The 21,349-nt window shown below is 32.0% G+C and overlaps 2 protein-coding genes across 2 annotated transcripts; one reads left to right on the forward strand and one right to left on the reverse strand.

The window, feature by feature from the left end:
• Positions 1 to 1,598: 1,598 nt before the first annotated feature.
• Positions 1,599 to 6,681, reverse strand: LOC125492823 (uncharacterized). The gene is made up of 3 exons (XM_048635550.2): positions 6,601 to 6,681; positions 2,114 to 2,251; positions 1,599 to 2,002 (listed from the first exon to the last, which is right to left on the reverse strand). Exons 2-3 carry the CDS (start codon positions 2,228 to 2,230, stop codon positions 1,661 to 1,663), a joined length of 459 nt encoding a protein of 152 aa, XP_048491507.1. The 5' UTR covers positions 2,231 to 2,251; positions 6,601 to 6,681; the 3' UTR covers positions 1,599 to 1,660.
• Positions 6,682 to 8,346: 1,665 nt separating this feature from the next.
• Positions 8,347 to 18,720, forward strand: LOC104901186 (cationic amino acid transporter 1). Its single transcript, XM_010688737.4, has 3 exons — positions 8,347 to 8,860; positions 15,994 to 16,613; positions 17,518 to 18,720. Exons 1-3 carry the CDS (start codon positions 8,419 to 8,421, stop codon positions 18,319 to 18,321), a joined length of 1,866 nt encoding a protein of 621 aa, XP_010687039.1. The 5' UTR covers positions 8,347 to 8,418; the 3' UTR covers positions 18,322 to 18,720.
• Positions 18,721 to 21,349: the final 2,629 nt, after the last annotated feature.

Consider the following 21,349-nt stretch of genomic DNA (forward strand, 5'->3'; position numbering starts at 1 on the left):
TATAATTATGGCATTACTTGTAATATACTTCTAAACAGAGTTATAAGAGTCTTTGATTAGAGTTATAAGAGTATTTGATTAGAGTTATAATTCTAATTAATAATTTTTTTTATCATAACTCTATTGAGGGTCCTTTGATATATTACTCTATAAAAGAATTGACATAACTCCAAACATGCATTGGTACAACTCTAATTTCATATAACTGTAATAAAATACTCCTTTAACTCTAATTTCTAAATAGAGTGAGGTCTTTGATTAGAGTTATAAGAGTATTTGATTAGAGTTATAAGAGTATTTTATTAGAGTTATATGAATTACTAATTATGACATTACTTATTAAGAGTGTTAATTAGAGTTATATAAGTATTTGATTAGAGTTATAGCAATTACTAATTAGAGTTATAGAAGTTTTTGACTAGTCATAAGAGTTTTAATTATAGTTATGGTATTACTTCTTATGTACGTTCTAATTAAAGTTATAGGAGTATTGGATTAGAGTTATATGCATTACTAATTAGAGTTACAAGAGTATTTACTAGTCATAAGAATTCTAATTCTAGTTATGGCATTATTTGTTACGTACGTTCTAATTAGAGTTATTAGAGTATTTTATTAGGGTTATATGAATTACTAATTAGAGTTATATGGGTGTTCTTAATAACAATAAAAGAATTAAGGATACAATCTCAGATAGGATCTTGGCAAGTTGAGTGCAGATTATATTGGTAATAGACCTGTAAAAAAACAGAATAATAAGCTACTGGAATGTAGTCCCCCTCTTGTTGTTGAACTGGTGATCTTTGGAATCAATGTAACTATGTGACATTGATCCCTTTTGAGATTTTTCCATTTCCGAAAAAATCTTAAACTACTGCTATGATATCTTACCCCACAATGTCCCAACTTCTATTAAACAAGCAACTCGAATAACCACCAATTCTTAATGATTTATAATCTGAAATTGAAAAAGAGCTAATTTGGTCTCATCGGAATTAAAGCTCAAATTCAACTCTTGTTCTTGCCTCTCAGAGAGAATGTTCCCCTTTGCAATAATACCAAGCTCAATCTTCTTTGTTGTGTTGTTAGTATCCAGCAAGTTATGATAAAAATCAAGGAAAGGTGCCACCACTTCCTCAGAGTTATGAGCATCATCTTTTTTTTATGGTATTAATTCCATTATGCATTAATCTCATTTTTATACTCTTATGAAAGGTTTTTGTATTATCAGCTCCTTCAGTCAACCATCTGATGAAAGGTTTGCAAATTTGTTATATTAAGATTAGTCTAAAGAAAACTATTGAGTTGGCTATAGTATGGAGGTTTATGATATTTGGATTTTACATTTTCGAAATTACGTACGATTGCTTGTTTGGAGTTATGCCAATTCATATTTAGAGTTATGACATACACTATAATTTTAAAAAAAACTTAATTACTCATATCAGCACATATAAAAAATAATGCTAGTAAAAGTTGAAATAAGTAAATACTAATATCAGCACATAGTAGTTTTGATTCTAATAAATCCTCCCTAACACTATCCCTTTACAAAAGTGGAAAAAAATACTTGTAAATATGTGAGAATTTTAGCTGCAATTTCATGAATTATATGTTTACTCTACACCTTCAAACGAGCTGTTTCTTTCCGTATATTGTCTTATTCCTTGTAAATCATCAACAACTTGTCTCGAATAGAAGCCTTTATCTCATTTAACTCATGAATCTTTGGGATGATCTCCTTCCTAATATTATTGATATCACACAAAACAAGGGCTGCACAAATTTCAGCTCTCATTGTGCGCCTTATCTTGGCGTTGCCAAGCTGAGACTCAAATATTTCTCCATCATAGTTCAACATGTGAACCATTGCAAAAACACCACAGTCCAAGGTTGGCTTACTTGTTTGCCATGGAAACTTGACATTAATGAGATCATATGAAACTAAATTAGCAGCCAATGGATGCTGAAATCTATCCAAATAATCACTCATATTATAGCGCTGCAAAAAATATATAGATAAATAACTATAGAGAAAAATAATCAACCAACAAAGCTTAAAAGTACTAAAAACAAATAAGAACAAAAGACCAATAAATATAATAAATCTTACTATACTAATGGCAAGCTTCTTGAAGTGAGAATCATCCCAATTTCCGTAGACTCTATTATCCAGATAATCCACTCTTTTGTGTATGAAGTTGATCACAACAATAAAGTAGTGTTCCATGTACAAGAGTGGAACGAATATCTGTGACCCACAAATTGAACAAGTTGAGTTATTAGATAAATAAATATAAAAAAGAACATTATAAAAAGAAGGACGAAAGACATACCAAATCAACATTATGAAGATCACATTTGACTTTGTTACATGAGATCCAAATATCCCATGAAGAAAATAGCTCACTCAATAATGCAACATCTTCATTTTCGTCATGTTTCTCCGTAATATTTACCAAAGGACCCTAAAAATATCACATAAAACTTGTAATAAAAATAATGTATACTCGGTATAAAAAACACGATAGCATTTATATGAATTACTGAATAGAGTTATAGGCCACCCTTATAAGCCACATTATCCTCGTCTTTTTCTTTCCAATTGAAGAAATTGAGACTCTCATAAATGTCTCTTAAAAAGGATATCATCACTCTTATTACCTATTTTTCCACATTATTACCTATCTTTTCTTTCTCTTTCAATGTTTTCTATATCAAATCCATACCTAGAGACTAGAGACTGAATAGAGTAGTGTAGTATCCGTGCAATAATTTCACGTACAAAACTTTCACTACCTATTGTAGCCTCTAAATATAGTAACAGGATAACAGGCAACATGCATAGGAAATGGATTAATAATCAGTAAGCCAATCTGTCATGTGGGTAATTTGCAATTAACATATATTTATCCGAGTAGCTAATAATATTTCTTGGCTAATCAAAAGCCATTCAAGAAATACAAGCTTTTAAAGCACAGATTTATGACATAAAGTAAAATGTTGAAGTAATCATGTGATTCCTCACACGATTTTGATGTCGAAATTTGTCATTCGATGCCCATTTGATGAGTTGAGTGTTAAGATTTCTAATTATAGTTATGGCATTATTATTTGTTATGTACTTCTAATTAGAGTTATATGAGTATTTGATTAGAGTTATATGAATTACAAATTAGAGTTACATGAGTATTACAGATATATGGATAGCAAACATGCCTTTTGGTGTGACAATCTGGATTTTAATTTAATGAAAAAATGGACCAGTTATATGAATATGATGAATGAAAATGGACCAGTTATAGGAGCATCCATGATCTATTGAAATTCAATTTAGAAGACCTTTTTGACTAGTCATAAGATTTCAAAAGGATTTTAAAAGGAGAATATTGAAGAGATTACCACATGATTAAGGCCGAAAAATATGCGTCGAGGTGAAGAATCTTCGGCTGACTCCACATACTTCATCAACAAACTCCAACCCTCAATAACAGTTGTGGTGATCGTTTCATTGGTTGCTAAACTTAAAAAATCCTCTCGCGTAACAAAGTGGTTTTCTCCAAAAGAAGCAATAATTTGACTGTAAAAATTATATATAGAAAGATTTAAAAAAATAATATAAAATAAAGAAAATAATGAAGTATGATGTAGGTAATAATGTTTACCTCTTTGCCAAAGTTTCATTGTGATCTACCATACAATAATCAACTACATGTTTCCGGAAGGATGGCATGTATAATAATAAAGATACATTTTGGCGCATAAATTTTGAAACCAAAGTGGCAGGGACATTTTGAATCCCACAATTATATGTAGAACCAAGACCATCATTGTTGACATTATGGAAGTATATAATTTCTAACATGATAACACAACCTCCAAGATTAGCCAAATTATCTACATGATATTTCACAAATCCATTAGAAAGCTTCTCCAGCACATATGAGCACCAATCAAATTCCTTAATTTTACGTACTTGAGACACATATTTTAAATGTTTCAAATCCACTTGATTGTTTGACGTAGGAGCAAGAAACCTACCCATAGCATAAAGGACAAATAAACTTTTAAATTCATCTCCACCCGCCTGCATCTCATTCGATCGAATCTTAGCAGCTATATCCTTCAAAGAAATTCCTTGTCTGTCATTAACAATATCAAACTTAAATCGAAACTCTCTTTTCAAGATATTATCAGATTCCTTAGATCCTCTACCAATGAATATCTCCTCAACCTCATAATCGCCCATGGGAAGCAAAAAAACCTCATGCACATCAAACTTACTTACCACAAATTTATTCACCGCATCGATTCTAAACACCCAACTGCCATGATTAAAAGACTTAATTAAAAAAAGGGATCATGGTAGTAGGACTTTGAGTCAAATGCAAACTGCAAAGACCTCCAAAACCAATGTCATTCACATCTTGAACTTCTTGCGAAGATAAGTCCTTTATAAGCTTTACCAATTCATTCGGTCTACATTGAGTAGACAACTCTGATGGCTTTTTTTTTTCTGTTTCGGTACATGTGATGTACTATCCTTTTTAAGTAATTTGGCTCCTTTCTTATCAACCAAATCCATACTTTGACTTGCACTACGCTTACCATTCACATTACCAACCTCGACAATGTTCATATCTACATACACATACATAAACTAATTACAAATTCATACAACCAGAATGGAATATTCAAAACATAAAATATCGATTATAGTGGTACTCATATAATCATGTTTGCCATAGGTGTCCAAGTTAAGAGTAACACATAGATAAAACACAAATTAAATCATCACTAAAACATCATGACATTAAGTAACCCCCACATGTATACATCAATTATCATTTACAATTATGGCAACAGTTGATTAGAGTTGTAGGATATAGTAGTGAAGAAGTACACCAATACTTGTTTTAAGTTATAAGAAATACTAATTAGAGTACTGACAACACTTAATTAGAGTAGTAGGTAGTAGTAGGTAGTAGTATTTAAGAGTTATAACCATGCTTGTTAAGAGTTATAGGATGTACAAATTAGAATTATGGCAACCCTCTTCAGAGTTATACAAATGAATAGTTAAATTTATAAGAAATACCTATTAGAGTGATGCTAATACATGTTTAAAAGTTGTAATCAAATATCATTAAGATGATTGATAATTACAAGCTCCAGAGAGTATATACATGAGGTAAAAAAAGTCTCAAACTCCAAACTGGTAAAAAATTATACGAACAATGGTGAAGTAATTAATGCTAAGAATGTCAATATTGAATACAACGCTGTGTTACATGGAGACCGGTTAGGTAGATAGCCTAAAAAACAAATTCAACGTCTATGTCAAAGTTATCGCTACCACCCATCAACAAGAGCTCCTCTTTCATCCTCTCTCTACATCGAACACATAACACAAACCCCTAAAAATGCACACATCAATAAGCACAATGTTCATATCTTCTAACAGTGTTCACTAGAGTTCAAACAACCTAACTGACAGCAGAATCCAGTGACCATGCATGTCACTCAAAGGACTATAGAACTTCAAGATGAAGTATTATGTGATAAATAAGTCTAATAGGTATTTCTTGAAAAAAATTATCATGCTGCACAAACCAAGTTGTCGTCGAATTGAATATAAGAAGTGTAACATTCAAAAAATTAATTTGCAATGGCAATGAAGTTCTTATTTCATAGGATGTATAATTAAATACTTAGGTGAGTATAAAGATAAGAATGTAAATAATCATAATAAGTTCCACTTTCTTGGAGGTTTACATTAAAAAAATTCCATTAGAATTTCCTAAAACTGCCACGAAAACCAAGACTATAGATCTAGCTATATACACTTATTAAAATAAAACATAATTCTATGTGACTATATCTACTCTCATCTATAAGACTATAAACAGGGTATGCAACTAATGGAAGAACTAAAGCGGCAATATGACTATTAGTTAAGGGCATATTTCATTCAATTGATTTTGGCTTATGTAACATTTATAATATAATGTTTGATCATCAAAACTTATCGAAGCTTATCTATATAACTAAACCCGCCAAAATCAAGTTCTTGAAAAAATTAGAAAAAGAATTGGTAAATTTAAACAGATTTTAAACAAGATTATAGCTTTCCTACAGCACTATCCAATTCAATGAAATTAAATTCAAACTATATAACTAAACCCACCAAAATCAAGTTCTTGAAAAAAATTAGAAAAAGAATTGGTAAACTTAAACAGATTTTAAACAAGATTATAACTTTCCTACTGCACAATCCAATTCAACGAAATTAAATTCAAACTATCTAACTAAACCCACCAAAATCAAGTTCTTGAAAAAAAATAGAAAAATAATTCGATAGTCGATCTAATTCGGCAAAGTAATACGAGACGGAGGAGTAACATCATATATTCATATGAGCAAAAACTAATACTAGTCCTGGACAGATATTTCACTAACACAATCCTCTTCATGCACAACAGCACAAGAAAGTCTACATTTATGATTCGACCCTTAAGGATAAGTATGTGTTCTTTTCATCATCACAGCTATCTTCATGCACAACAGCACAAAGTGTAATTTTCGGGAAAAAAAACTTACCTTTCTCTCCCATACTGTCTGCAACAATTAATCTTGAGATTTAGTGTCGAATTGCAGAAGACATTCGATGAACTAGTATTGCAAGGAAAAAAAAATAGTATGTGAAACTAATTGAAACCGTCGAAGTTTAGCGAGGATAAAAGAGGAGAGAGAAGGGAGATAGGAGAGAGAGAAGCGTGAGAAGTGGAGATAGTTTTGGGATTTTAGGGTGTTAATTTTTTTTGTTTTAATTTTTAATCAGGGCCGTTAAATGTAGCATGATCTAATGGCTGTTATTTCTTCTCATTTCTCATGTAAAACCTCATTCTCACCTGAACTCAATTCTATATATATATATATATATACATATATATATATATATATATATATATATATATATATAATATATATATATATATATATATATATATATATATATATATATATATAATAACATAGCAATCCTAACAAAACTAGGATTCTATGTAGTAAGCAAGAAGTAATCCTAACAGAACTAGGACTCTTCTTCACTCCATCCCATTCCATGCATGTCCCATGTCACCACATAAGCCAAGACTTGATTCTTACTCTTGATTTCAAATCCTAGAGTGTCCATGATCAAGTCAATAGGTTCATAGATAACAAGTGCCTTTGCATCCATATCATTTACAAGGAAGTGTTTGCAAACATATAGATTGAATTAAAATGTTATCTATGTAATTAACGTTCATGAGCACTCATATGTGATGAATTTATGATGTTGCGTTATTTGCATCATTGTTATTTTTTTATTCTTCCTTAATTATGTTATAAAGTAATAAATACACCCGTGCATTATGCATGAGTCCTAAAACTAGTCGAAATTAAAACAATAATAAAAATCTCTATTATATAAGGGAAGGGAGGGGCTATGGTGTCCCCGAATGAAGAGACTACTTTATTCCCTTCCCATTCTACATTCAAATTTACTTACAAATCAAAGGGAGGCTTCAAGCAAAAATACCAAAATTATATTTATAACAATCATTCATAAGTCAACTAAAATCTAAAATTGCATAATTTACGTTATGCAAATCACTCAAATGAGGAAACTTTACAAAAACTTAAAAAGTCCCTTACAAATTACAACTTATGAAAAATTTGACTTGAAATCAAAGTGTACACTTTCTTCACAATCTATGAAGTAGTAAATTTAATTCAAAAATTAAAAAATTATATTAGAAATTATATTTAAATTCAATAAAATTTCTAATTTGTTCATAGAATTTAACTTTGAAAAGTATATATATATAAAAAAAAAGACTAGTGAGATACTTAAGTAACATAAACTAAACCAATCAAATTTTGCAAGTAAAAACAATTATATTTCGTATGTCTAATGTTCAAATTTGACTTTTACTTATATCGAAGAAAACTGAGCTTCTGTTTTGAAAAAAAATTCAAGCACGCATCGCGTGTGAAAAATGCTAGTACTGGCATGCGCGAAGGCTCGATTTGCAACTTTCCGTATCTAGGCTCTAGCATGTAAGCCCATACTTCTAAGCCAACAATATATGCATAACCAATTGCTGATTTGCTGTAGATACGGTACAGCTTCAAGCGGGCCGAGCCTTTAATTGCACGACCCACAATTTTTTTTTTTTTTTGAAGGGATATACTATATCATATAGTTGTACTGGCCCCAAGCTCTGTAAGCCCAAACAATTATCGATCTCTAAAACTAACGGAATCAACAATGAACAGCATCTATAAATAATTAAATACCCACACTGCATGACAATTGTGACTTTTACATTACGATATATAAAACCCTCCTTCAATTCTTGATAGACAAATACAATGACAGGATCACTGAGTGAAAGCGGAGGAGGAGGAGGAGGAGGAGGAGGAGCTAATACGATGCGGCGTCGAAGCCGTGGTTGTACAAAAGATGATTTCCTACCGGAAAAATCCTTTCAAAGCTGGTCCAACTACATGACGGCTCTCAAGGATACTCCTGCACGATTCAAGAACCGGCTTCTCACACGGTCTCTCGATGATACGGAACTCCATCAAGTTAAGGCTCAAAGCCATCATGAAATGAAGAGATCATTGTCTTGGTGGGATCTTATTTGGTTTGGCGTTGGCGCTGTCATCGGTGCTGGAATCTTTGTTCTTACGGGACAAGAGGCTAATCAACATGCTGGCTCTGCTGTCGTTTTATCTTATGCTATTTCTGGTGTCTCTGCTATGCTCTCTGTTTTTTGTTACACCGAGTTTGCCGTTGAGATCCCTGTTGCAGGTTATTTTTCTTCTTTCTTTATGCTTTATTATTCTATCATGTGATTTATAAAATTATATATTTATAAAGTACTCCTTCTCTTTTTTTTTTTTCTTTGTCACTTAGAATCTTGGCACTATGCATACATAGAGAGAATCTTCTCAATTGTATAACAAAAAATATAGTCATGTGGGATCTTGTTTGATTCGTCCCAACTAGTACATTATTAATATTCAATCGTTATAATTTTTACTAATATATAATGAAAGATATTTAAGTTAATATATAATGAAAGATATTTAAGTTCAAAGAAGTGAATTGGGAGACGCGCAAAAAAAAATGAGAATGATAAAAAAAAACAGAGGGAGTAGAAGTTAATATTCATATCAAATTAATAATAAATTAGCCCGGATTGATTTATGCTGTTTTATGTTAGAAACTTAAATAATTTTAGTCAATGTCATCGCTAGATGTGCTATTTTGCTTATTTTTCTGGTTGCTTGTTTTGTGTGAGACTTTGTCAAACAAATCTGCACTTCGAAAGGGTAGTGTGGGTCCAGATTATGGAAATATTTTTTTTGTTTCTTGATTTAAGTTTGTTCGTTAGAGAGAATCATTCATGTGTGTCTCTCGATTAGTATTTAATTTTTTTTCATATAAAGATAAGATTGTTTTTGAAAGGATTATCTGGATAACATAAAAAAAAATATTAGGAGACTCTTGGGAGGAACTTCTAATGCATCTCAACTAGTATTTTAACTATCATAAGGGTACGTTACATGATTAGTTATATATGAACCTATGATATCAAGTTGGAAAATATATTCTTTTGATAATTGAAGTGATAATATTTAATTTCTTGCTCTAGTTTCAAAGATATTGTAAAATTTGAGATCTAGTTAAGTTGAGATTTTTTTTTATAATTTTTTCAGGCTAATGAATAGAATGATGGTATTAAATCTATCTTATTTATTAAGGAGAACAACATAATCATGTAAAAATAGAGTTGATATAAAAACTAATCTTTTGTATAACTCATATCCCTCTGTAGGTTAAAATTTGTCCGATAAAAAATTTATGAGTAATTAAGATCACTCCATTCTCCTTCAAAAAAATTAAAAAGATCACTCCATTCTATACTTAATTATATCTGATTAGGATGTACACATTATATAAATTTATAAAAGTGTATAAATCTTCTCTATAAATAGGAGATGCATTTTGCAATTACTTTTGCATGGAATACTGATCATTTAGTCAAAATTTGATCAAAATGAATCTCGATCTGTAAAATACTTGCCAAAAATATTGAAGTGTGATCCTTTAACCTGATAACAAGTGCACCAAGAGCGAGATTTTGTGAAATTCTTAAATAAAGGATACTTCAAGATTCCTTTTTGGAATAGAAAGGATATGATTTTGATTCCTGGCTAATTTGGGAAAGCAAAGTGTTTTAGCTAGAGAATATCCTTTCACTTCTTTTGTCATTTATATAAGAAAAAGAATGTCAATATCTCATGTAACCTTTTTCTAGAAACCAATATATCCAACTTTTTGATTGCAACATTTGCTTTCGATGGTCAAAATCTATTAAGTGAAATTATATTACAAGTAACAATTATATTGTAGGTGGGTCTTGCTTAATTTGTATTATTTACAATAATAACTTTTGTTTTAGTTGCTACCCTTATTTTTTCCGCAATCTATTTATTAATTACTTTGATCAATAATAATTTTTTTACTACACATTAGTGAAAAATATAAGAATTTGATATTATAAAAAAACTTAATCAAATTATATCACTTGCCTATGATATTTCTTATACATATGGAATAACAAATCTAACAAGTTTATAATGAATAGTAATTATTATGCAAGTACAACATCTAAAAAATTACATATTTTAAAATTTTTATAATTAAAATTGTGCGTCAAATAGGATAATAAAAAAAGAAGCAAATGTTGCAAGTAAATAGAATTCAAGTCATATGAGATTCCTTCCACTTTTCATTTTTTCTATATACTTTGAGGTTGTTTGGTTCACCTTAAATTCCACTGGAATTTGGATTTCCTAGGAATTACAAAATATGATAGTTGTCTGGTATGTAGGAAATAAAGAATTCACGAGAAATAAAATTTCCAAGGAAATGGAAATTCCTATGAAGTGTAGGAAATTAATCACCAACCGCCTTGGTAATTAGAAATTCGTGTGTCAATTACAAATTCCTATTCTGAACCAAACACCAAAAGCCCTTTCCTAGGAAATAGACAAAGAAATTTTATTCCATGAAATAAAAAACTTCCCATAAAAATTAAATTCCAACGGTAACCAAACGAGCTCTTGGTTGTATACCACCATTCACATACTACAAATGTAATTATATGGATCTTTTTAGATTTGTTTAAGGAGTTTTCTAGAGAGATTGAATTATATAACTTTATATTACTAGTAAGGAAATATGTTTTAAATATATTTTTCAAGAGTTCTGATATGCACACAATTGACACAACAATAATTTTATAGTGAAATTATTATTCTTTTAGATATTGGACGTTGGAAGATCAATATTATCGTATATAAGAGACTCCTTTAGTCAACCAATGAGGCGGATTGCTAATTACTCCAATATTCTAACGTCAAACTAGCTAAGATATTAAATAAGCTCTCTTTGCAGTACCAGCTAAGCAGTCCAATGATAATAAGGAATATTGGAGTAGCTTGAATATTCATTAGTTGGCATATGACAAGTCAAACTAGTGCTGGCATCTTACCCTCGGTGTCAAACAAGTCCAATATGAACCTATTATAACTCGGGAAAAACTGAATATGAAGCGGAAGGTGTCCATGAAACTTGGACTTGGATGTGAAACTTATCTATATAGCTCAAGTTGGTACTTGGTAGTAAGAGAAAGGGTGGGCTACTAGGCTTGGTCTAAACTAAAATGTTGTTTATTTTTTTTTTATTTTTTTTTAAAAGAAAGAAAAGGGATTTCATTAATATTTCGCCAAACGGCACTTACAAGTCATTTATGAAAAACATAAAATTCTAATAGAAATACATATCACCCTAGAAATGTAAACATTGCAGATTTGACTTAATTTTGCCTTAATAAAAATCTTCATCTGAAGCAATGCAATCTGTGAGTTCGCTTTGATTCGGCATACGAGCTGCAGATGCGGAAATTTTGGGATGAACGTACTCCAATAGTCTTCCATAATTTTACAGAAGTTCTGAAACCCTAATTCTTCAGGTTGAATCTCGAACTTCAACCAATGAGAATAAGTTCTCATACCTAAAAACAAAAGAACCATACTCACAACTCCCATAGGGGAGAAGGAGATTTCCAAAACAGAAACTAAAAACCCCATAAAAGGGTTTGCGAAAATCTCATAAAGAGATACTAATTTATTGAACAAAACAAGAAAATGAACTAAAAACTGAAAATAAAAGGGAAAAAGAGGCTTACCATGGATGAAAACATCCATGGTTTTAGAGAGAAAAAAGGAGAGGGGAGGCTAGGTAAAATGTTGTTTAGTTAGAGATTATTAGTTGTGTATCTAGATGAATCAGATTTTGTTGAAGTTTCAAAAGGCGCACAACATATTCTAAACTTATTAGAAAAATGCCTCATGTAATTTTTAGATTTGCAAATAATACACCACATACCTTTATTGATAAATAGAAGGGATTTTTTGTTAACTAGACACCTTTTTTATATGTTAAAATCAGTGGCAGAGTCAAGATTCTCAAAGTGAGGGGACAAAATACAAATATTCTGCATTTGGGTAAAAAATTTAGAAAAAAAAAAAAAAAACACTACAACACAAATTGATTAATACTTAACTTTTACAAGGTATCTTACTTTGATTTTATTGATTCAATGAAATTCAAATAAGATAATCAATTTGATAGTCTTAATAATATGAGGTGAGTAGAAAAACTTATTAGATACCAAGTCGAGGGTATCTAATAAATTTTACCTACTATTGGATTTAAACCATAATGTATTACATCCCAAATTCGAAAATGCTTAGTCTTACAATTCAAAGAGAGCTAAATGAAGGAGATTTATTTTGTGGTGTCTCACACTATGAGTAGGTGAAGAGCAATATGTTTCTCAGGATTTCATTCTTTTAAACATAAATTGTCAAAGTTTGAGTTGTTTTTCCTTAGCCTTGGACTTGTTTGAATTAGGTAAATGTGAATCACTTGACATTTCCTAATTAAATTGATGAACATGGATAAATTACATTATCAAACCAAACTAGTCAATTTTATTAAAAAATCAACTCATATTTACAATTTCCACATTAGAAATTAGAAATTACAAAACAAATAAACATAAATCAACAAATCAACTCAATAAATCATGAACAACAGCAAATCAATTCAACTAATTCAAGTATTCAACCATAATCACAAGTTCACACAGGCTCGGCCCTGGGGCAGGGCAAGCGGGGCACCCGCCCAGGGCCCAGAAATCTGCAATAGCTTAACTAATTAATCCAGCGCTAAAATTGCATTTATCGTGTTTTGGAAAGATGGTATTGGTGTGCTTCTGTGGGAATGTTTAGTCCGTAGTAGGACTTCAGCGGTTCGACTCTTGTTAGAGCAATTGTCTAATTTTTTTTTTTGTTTTTCTTTTTTTTTTTCCTTTTTTTTGTTTTTGTTTTTCTTTCTTTTTTCTTTTACAATTTGTAAAGATGTTCTTTTATATTTTCTTCTTACAATATTTCCAACTTATACCTTCATTTCCTTTTTACCACCATATTATATTATTTTATTTTTTAGTCAGTATGATTTTATATCTTATATACCTTGAAATTGTAAATTATTAAAAAATAATGTATACAACCTAAAGCCAATACTTAGATTCTTAACATTATTTATAGGTGTTGGGTGATAAAATATATTTTATATTTTCGATTTTATTCGTCTAGTTATTAGTTTATATAATTTATTAAAGGCTACTTCATCCGTCCCACAATAGTTTGAACACTTTGTTTTTTGTTTGTTCCATTTCAGTTTTACACACTTTTATTTTTGGCATGGCCCCACTATTATTATGTGATTTCTCTCATTTTCAGTATTAGTACCTACCAACTCCTATTACATACATCTATTTTTTAAAATAAAAATAACAATTGATAATCACACTAGAACTTATTTCTTACATTACATGACCTAATAAGTACATTTCTAGGACGGAGTGAATATTAGATATATATTAATCATATAAAACTAAAAATAAAAATTTATAGTTGTTGATAAACATGAATTAGTCGATTCTCAAATAGTATTTATCCTATAAACATGCATATTTTGTTAAATGTATACTATGCATTAGGGGCCTTTTTTCATATATTACCCCGGGCCCAATAATGTTAGGAACGGCCCTGAGTTCACAACCAAACAATGATAAATTTACCTCAAAAAATGAAATTAAAACTTAACGTTTAGGAAAAACAACTCACTTAGTCACTGCAATGGCGTCTGGAATGGTTGCCCGGCAGGCGTACGTCTGGACTCCGACCGGCGTTAAGCTCACGTGAAGGAGTATGTCCGGCGGTTTCTCACTTAGTCACTTTCTCTCCTTCATTTGAATCGTTTCACTTTGGCTGGGTTCCTCACTTTCTCTCCTTCCATCGTTCCTCACTTTCCGGCGGTTCATGGTCACTTTTTGGCGGCTTGTATTTGGGGCTCGTGGCACGGTGGCAGGGAGTTATAGTTTCAAACTTTCCCTCCTCCCTTGGTTTGTCAAATTCTCCCTTTTCGTTTCTCAAAGCTTTGTCTGCACACTATCACGCGTTACTCTATTTTACGTGTTTTTCTTTTTTTTTTTTTTTTTTTAAAAAAAAAAAAAAAAACCGTGAAATTAGCTTTTTTAAGTGGGGGGACATTTGTTCCCATGTCCCCCTGCTTGCTCCGCCTCTTGGTTAAATCCCCTATTTAACTTAATGCAACCCATCTAATTCACTTTTGCTATTTGTTCCATTATTTTTACTGCTGGATTGATAGTTACTAATAAATTATGCTAGTAGAAATAAGCTTTTATAGAAAGCATCATGTCAAATATGAATTCCATGTGGTAGATAAAATTCCATAACCAAGATAGTGAATATGAATTTAGCTTTCAAATTAACATAATTCCATTGGTATAATACAATTACCTTCATTTAATATAGTTTGGCAAATCGCTTGTTTACGGGAAGTTAAAAATAGTTTGAATGTGTTAACCAAGCTATACTACATTCGCTTTTTTTTTTCTACATTATTGCTTTGGGAATGAAGTCACTAACTTTGAACGATTATTTTGATTATTTTATAAGTAAAAATATAGTCATGTATCGTCTTGTTAGATTCGCCTCGACATGTAAATTCAATTTATCAAATCTATATTTAAAAGATATAATAGATATTAAGGGTCAGATAATGCCTTGGATACCATGCACAACAATGCACCAAATAATAAAAAGCAAAGGAAGTATATTATGATAATCACTAAGCGATGTGGTATTTTGTTTTCCAAACTTTAGGGTGTATTTTGCATTTTAAAAGTTAAGGGTACACATTACCAGATAGGAATATATAGTTCACCAAAAAAAAAAGAAAGATAGGGATACATGATTAAAAATCTATCTTCTTAAAGTTGTGCTTCTAAAATTCATAGATTCACTTCTTTCTATATAATTTTTTACTTTCATCTAATAGTAGCCACCTGGCTATGGGTGATTGAGCAAATAGTTGGACATGCGGGGTATAATAGATATTATTTGTCTCGTTTTTTATTTATTGAGTTGCCTTATCAAGACCAAAATTATGTAGGAACTTGCCAAATTAATTTTTATATGTACTTGTATTTTATGTCCATTTTTAGAATAATTTTTATTTATTCGTAATCAAATGATGGTAATGTAAAATGTGTCTTAAAGACATTAGAAGACAATGAATATACTAAACTTGTAGTAGGAATAATCAACTAGATCTCTTTACCATATGCTGCTAATTCTTAATATTAGTTGAATTTGCTACGTATATGAAATTTGTGCTAGGCAAACCGCAGATGACCACTTGATATCACTTTTTTAATGAAGTACAAACCACATTATACTCACTACATGCTTTTCTGTGGTTGATCATACACATAACAGGTGGTTCATTCGCGTATCTAAGAGTGGAATTAGGAGACTTCATGGCTTTCATCGCAGCTGGAAACATCATTCTAGAATATGTCATCAGTGGAGCAGCGGTTGCACGGTCATGGACATCATACTTCGCCACACTCTGCAACCAAGAACCGCAAACGTTTCGTATCACAGCTCACAACTTAAGCCCCGACTACAGCCACCTCGATCCAATCGCAGTGGTTGTCATCATAGTAATCTGCATTGTTTCAGTCTACAGTGTAAAAGGGTCTTCCCGCCTCAACTACGTTTCATCCATCATACATGTCATTATCATTATCTTCATCATCATCGCGGGTCTTACTCACGCCGATACCAAGAACTTGGCCTACTTTGCAACTGAGCCCAATGGATTCCGTGGGATTTTTCAGGCTTCCGCGGTGCTCTTCTTTGCCTATGTTGGGTTTGATGCAGTATCGACGATGGCGGAGGAGACGAAGAATCCAGGAAAGGATATTCCTATTGGGTTGATTGGTTCCATGACTATTGTTACCTTTGCTTATTGTGTAATGGCTCTCACACTCTGCCTCATGGTACCCTACAATCAAATCGACAAGGATGCTCCTTTTACCTTAGCCTTTGAGAAGGTAATACCGTACTCTTCCTACTCTCTTTTGGACTTTGTATCACATATGCTCTAAGTTTTTTACTCTTTCATTAAACTACTACTGCTATATTTTTTCATTTGTTAGTTGTCTCTTAAATATATTATTACAATGTTAATAAGAGATAAAGCAACATGTTTATTATTATTAATCCGCTCCCAAAGAAACAAAACAATAAAAACTGTATTGGTGAATTTGGTCCTAGCAATTATATGTTTTGTCAATTGAGTCTAAGTTTGTTCCAAGGGTCTTAGGGGAGGCGGAATTATAATAAAGAATAGTGAGACGTTAAAAGTTATCGCTATGAAGGGTAAGAAATCATCCCTTTATAAAGAATATTGCGTTGGTCAAATAAGATATTGTGATACTTCCGCCATTTTTTTAATTGCTACATTTTGTTATGCACAACAATTTACACGATGTTACTTTGAAGCTTTTTGGAGGGTACCTTTAAACACATTTAATGTAATATAATGGAGAAAAGTGAAGAAGTAATACTTTTTGATGGAAAAAGAAAAATACAAATATAATAGTATTACTTTATGGCGGGTCAAGTATCCCAAAAAAAAAAAGCTTAGACAATATAGCAATTAAAAGGAAACAATCATTTAAAAAAGAAGTAGCAAATAAAAAAATACCGATGGAGTACATATCAGTCTATCCATTTACTTTAATTAGTAGCAAATAAAAAAATGATTTTATAAAACATGAAAATTTAAAAGTAGTGTTGTTTTTTCTATGTATTCTAACACACAGATAAGTGATAATGTTACATTAATCTCACAAAAAATCTGTCCTTCAAATTGGCAGTCTGAATGTATATATACCGACCTTCTGATTGTCTGCTTGCATTTTCTCTTTGTATTATGCCAATAAAATAATGCAGGTAGGAATGAAGTGGGCGAAATATATTGTAGCTGTTGGTGCACTAAAAGGCATGACTACCGTGTTATTAGTGACAGTCATAGGCCAAGCTCGCTACTTGACTCACATTGCACGGACACACATGATGCCTCCATGGCTTGCTCAAGTGAACGAGAAATTAGGCACCCCAGTAAACGCTACCGTGGTCATGATGATTGCAACCGCGATAATTGCCTTCTTCACAAACCTTGACATCTTATCTAACCTCCTCTCCATTTCCACATTGTTCATCTTCATGTTAGTAGCCGTAGCCCTACTAGTTCGAAGGTACTACGCAAGTGGCGTAACTACAACAAGGGACCGTAACAAGTTTATCACTTGCGTCGTGCTCATCCTGGGCTCTTCAATAGCAACTGCTGCATACTGGGGTTCCACACATACCGGTTGGATAGCGTACGCTGTTACTGGTCCGACTTGGTTCATAGGAACGTTAGGACTACAATTATTCGTCCCACAAGCGAGGGAACCTAAAGTTTGGGGTGTACCGTTGGTTCCTTGGCTGCCATCCGCGTCTATTGCTGTCAACATTTTTCTGCTCGGCTCAATCGACAAGGACTCGTTCATCAGATTTGGTATATGGACATGCCTTCTAATGGTCTATTACTTTCTTTTCGGATTGCATGCATCTTATGACACTGCAATGGAGATGGCAAAGTTGGGTGATAATGGTGATAATGTCATGGAATTAGGCGAGGTTGAAGAACACAAGTCTAGTGCTACTCATGGAGATGTAGAAGGTAGCAGTGGAAACATTGATAATATATAATTTCCGCAAGAGTTCGTTTGGTTCACTATTTTTAGGGTTCAAGAAACGGAATCAATTACCGATACCCTTTCTTCATGTTTGGTTCATTCCTTATCAATCCATTACCATTACTTGGTGGTAATAGACTCCCCCAATTTGTTACCTCCCCTCCCCCTCAAGTAACAAAATCCATTAGTTGGTGGTAATAGTTACCATTCCATTTTCATTCCATGGCTTGAACCAAACACCCAACAAATGTAATCATTTTTATTACCATTTCCCTTCTTTATTTGTTTTCATTCCCTTTCCATTTCATATCTTGAACCACACGATCCCTAAATGTATATAAGGGGCACTAAGAGATTGTGCAGCTGCTACTTAGTTTTTGATTGGGTGAATTGCATTCTTTTCTTTTTATCACACAGTTAAAAACATGTTCCTACGCTATCTTCTTGCAGTTTCATAATGATTAGGCCATTGAAAGACTAAAACAATGTATGATTTCCTTGATTTGCATAGTCTCAAGTCTCAACACATACTAGCCATACTAGTCATTTGTAGCAATTATATCAAAATATAAAAGCCACATAATAATATCACATATTATACTTGCCAACAATTAAAATATCAAATATTCTTAATTAAAGCAAGAGGATAAAGTATTTAAGTAAATCGTTAAAAGGATTTTCAGAATATTAAGCAGATTTTCATTTAAATATTTCCATAATTTTATTCTTTAATCTAATTTAAATTAGTAGGCAAGATTTTATAGGATAGAATCTTTAGGTGGTTAGGAATTATTTAAATGCTTTATCCTCTTGCTTTAATTAAGAATATTTGATATTTTAATTGTTGGCAAGTATAATATGTGATATTATTATGTGGCTTTTATATTTTGATATAATTGGTACGAATGACTAGTATGACCCAAATTTAAGTTAGAAAATATTATCTGCGTATCGTGATGTATTCTTGTTATTTAAACACGATCTGTGTATCATTAAGTATTTTTCTAATTTATTTAATTTAGATATTTTTTAAATTATTTTGATACTTATGTAATCCAAAAACGAGCCCATGATACTTATTTCTTAGGATTAGGGGCCATGCTAGATCATATTTATTTTTTGTATTTTATTGTTATTTAAAATGCTTATAAGTTTATTGTATGTTGGTTATCAATGCGTTAGAGTTCACTAATTCATAACAACATAATAAACTTAGGTCCCGCAAATATTAAGGTTAGCTTTTCCAAACATAAAGTACTTGTTAAACCCTTAATTAATAGTAATAGGGCATGCCTCCGCAGGGAATTATCACTAATTTTTGAAAATAAGGTAAAATTGCGAATTTTACATCTTAGTTTGGTTGTCCTTAAGAAAATCATCAAAAGCGTTTTGGATTTTGATGCAAGAGATAGTTAAAACATGCTATGTTTACCAATCTCAACAAGAGTTATAAAGTGTTATTGATTACCTTGAAAATGTAACGTTAAGATAAGGCCTCCATTTGCTTAGTATTGCATGTTGATAGGATCTTGTCATTCACTTATTCAAATGGGACATTAGAAATTGAATAGGTGTTCAACCTAGAATAATCTTCATGTTTTAGGTTGCTTTATAGACATAAAAAAAATTGAACTTTGGTTTTGTTTTCTGTCTATAGATACCATGTCTAATAATAACAACAACAACAACTCAGTTTTCAACATTCGTCCTTTTCTCAAAAAGGACAGACTGAATGGCGAAAACTTCATCAAGTGAGAAAGGATCTTAAGACTCGTTTTGAGGTTTGAAGGTCGAGAGGATGTCTTAGAAACCTCACTTCCTGTCATAACTGATGAATCGACTGAAGCAGACAATCGTCATGCTAAGTAGCTCAATGATAGGTCTATACCAATCACTTGCTTGATGATAGCAGCCATGGAGCCGGACCTCCAAAAGTGGTTTGAAACCAAGGATGCCTATACCATCATGCAAGAGCTGCGAGCCATGTTCCAAACACAGGCCCGAGTTGAGCGGTATGACTGTATGAGACTAATAGGGAGATACTAGAATGTCACATGAAGTCGGGTCAAGCTGTGGGCCCCATGTTTTCGATATGATGGGTCTTTTCGAAAATATGGAATGAATTGGATTCCCTTATAGAGTTGAGTTGGCTACTGACATCATTCTCCATTCATTGCCTGCCAATTTCAATCAGTTCAGGATAACCTTCAACATGAATGAGTCTGAAAAGACTTTGCAAGAGTTGCATGGGTTGTTGGTCAATGTTGAGAGGAACATCCCTAAGATTGAACCAAAGAAAGAGGTTTTGATTTTTCAAACGGGAAAGGGTTTAAAGAAGAAATGGGTAGGAAAGAAGGAAAGAGGCAAGCAAGTTATCATTATTGCTGAAAAACCCAAGCCATTTGCCAAGCCAAAGGTCGCCCGGGAGAGCAAGTGCTTTCACTGTCACAGGATAGGACACTGGAATGGAACTGTCCTCTATACTTGGAGGAAAAGAAGTTACGGGCTTCCACTTCAGGTATATTTGCTATAGAAATCAATTTGACTTGATCTACTTCTTTATGGGTATTGGATACCGGTTGTGATTCTCACATAATTAATGATGTCCAGGAACTAAAAAGAAGTCGGAAGCTGGCAAAGGGCGAGGTAGAACTGCGCGTTGGAAATGAAGCACAAGTTGCTGCACTTGCCATAGGAAGCTATAATCTACATTTTCCATCGGGCTTTGTCTTAGAACTAAATAATTTTTATTTTGTTCCTTCGATAACTAAGAACATAATTTCTGTTTCTGTTTTGGATTGAAGAGTTTTGTTTTGAAATTAAAAACAAAATGTTGTTCCATTTCCTACAATAATATGTTCTGTGCTAGTGCTAAATTGATAGATTCCTTATATGTGCTTGATAGGTCATTACAAGTCTATAACATAGATAGCAAGAAACAAAAATCAAATGATTCAAACCTTATCTACATTTGGCATTGCCGAATGGGTCATATAAACCAAAAGCGTATCCAAAAGTTACAAAAGGATGGTATTCTTCCA

Source organism: Beta vulgaris, chromosome 8, assembly GCF_026745355.1.
Source record: "Beta vulgaris subsp. vulgaris cultivar EL10 chromosome 8, EL10.2, whole genome shotgun sequence".
Taxonomy (NCBI): Eukaryota; Viridiplantae; Streptophyta; class Magnoliopsida; order Caryophyllales; family Amaranthaceae; genus Beta; species Beta vulgaris.

Excerpts from the sequence above, each read along its gene's own strand:
- LOC125492823 (XM_048635550.2), bottom strand. The coding sequence starts at position 2,230 with ATGGAACACTACTTTATTGTTGTGATCAACTTCATACACAAAAGAGTG. Across the intron at positions 2,003-2,113 it reads AGAAGCTTGCCATTAGTATA|CGCTATAATATGAGTGATTA; the intron begins GTAAGATTTATT and ends TATTTTTTGCAG.
- LOC104901186 (XM_010688737.4), top strand. The coding sequence starts at position 8,419 with ATGACAGGATCACTGAGTGAAAGCGGAGGAGGAGGAGGAGGAGGAGGA. Across the intron at positions 8,861-15,993 it reads CGTTGAGATCCCTGTTGCAG|GTGGTTCATTCGCGTATCTA; the intron begins GTTATTTTTCTT and ends TACACATAACAG. Across the intron at positions 16,614-17,517 it reads TTACCTTAGCCTTTGAGAAG|GTAGGAATGAAGTGGGCGAA; the intron begins GTAATACCGTAC and ends AAAATAATGCAG.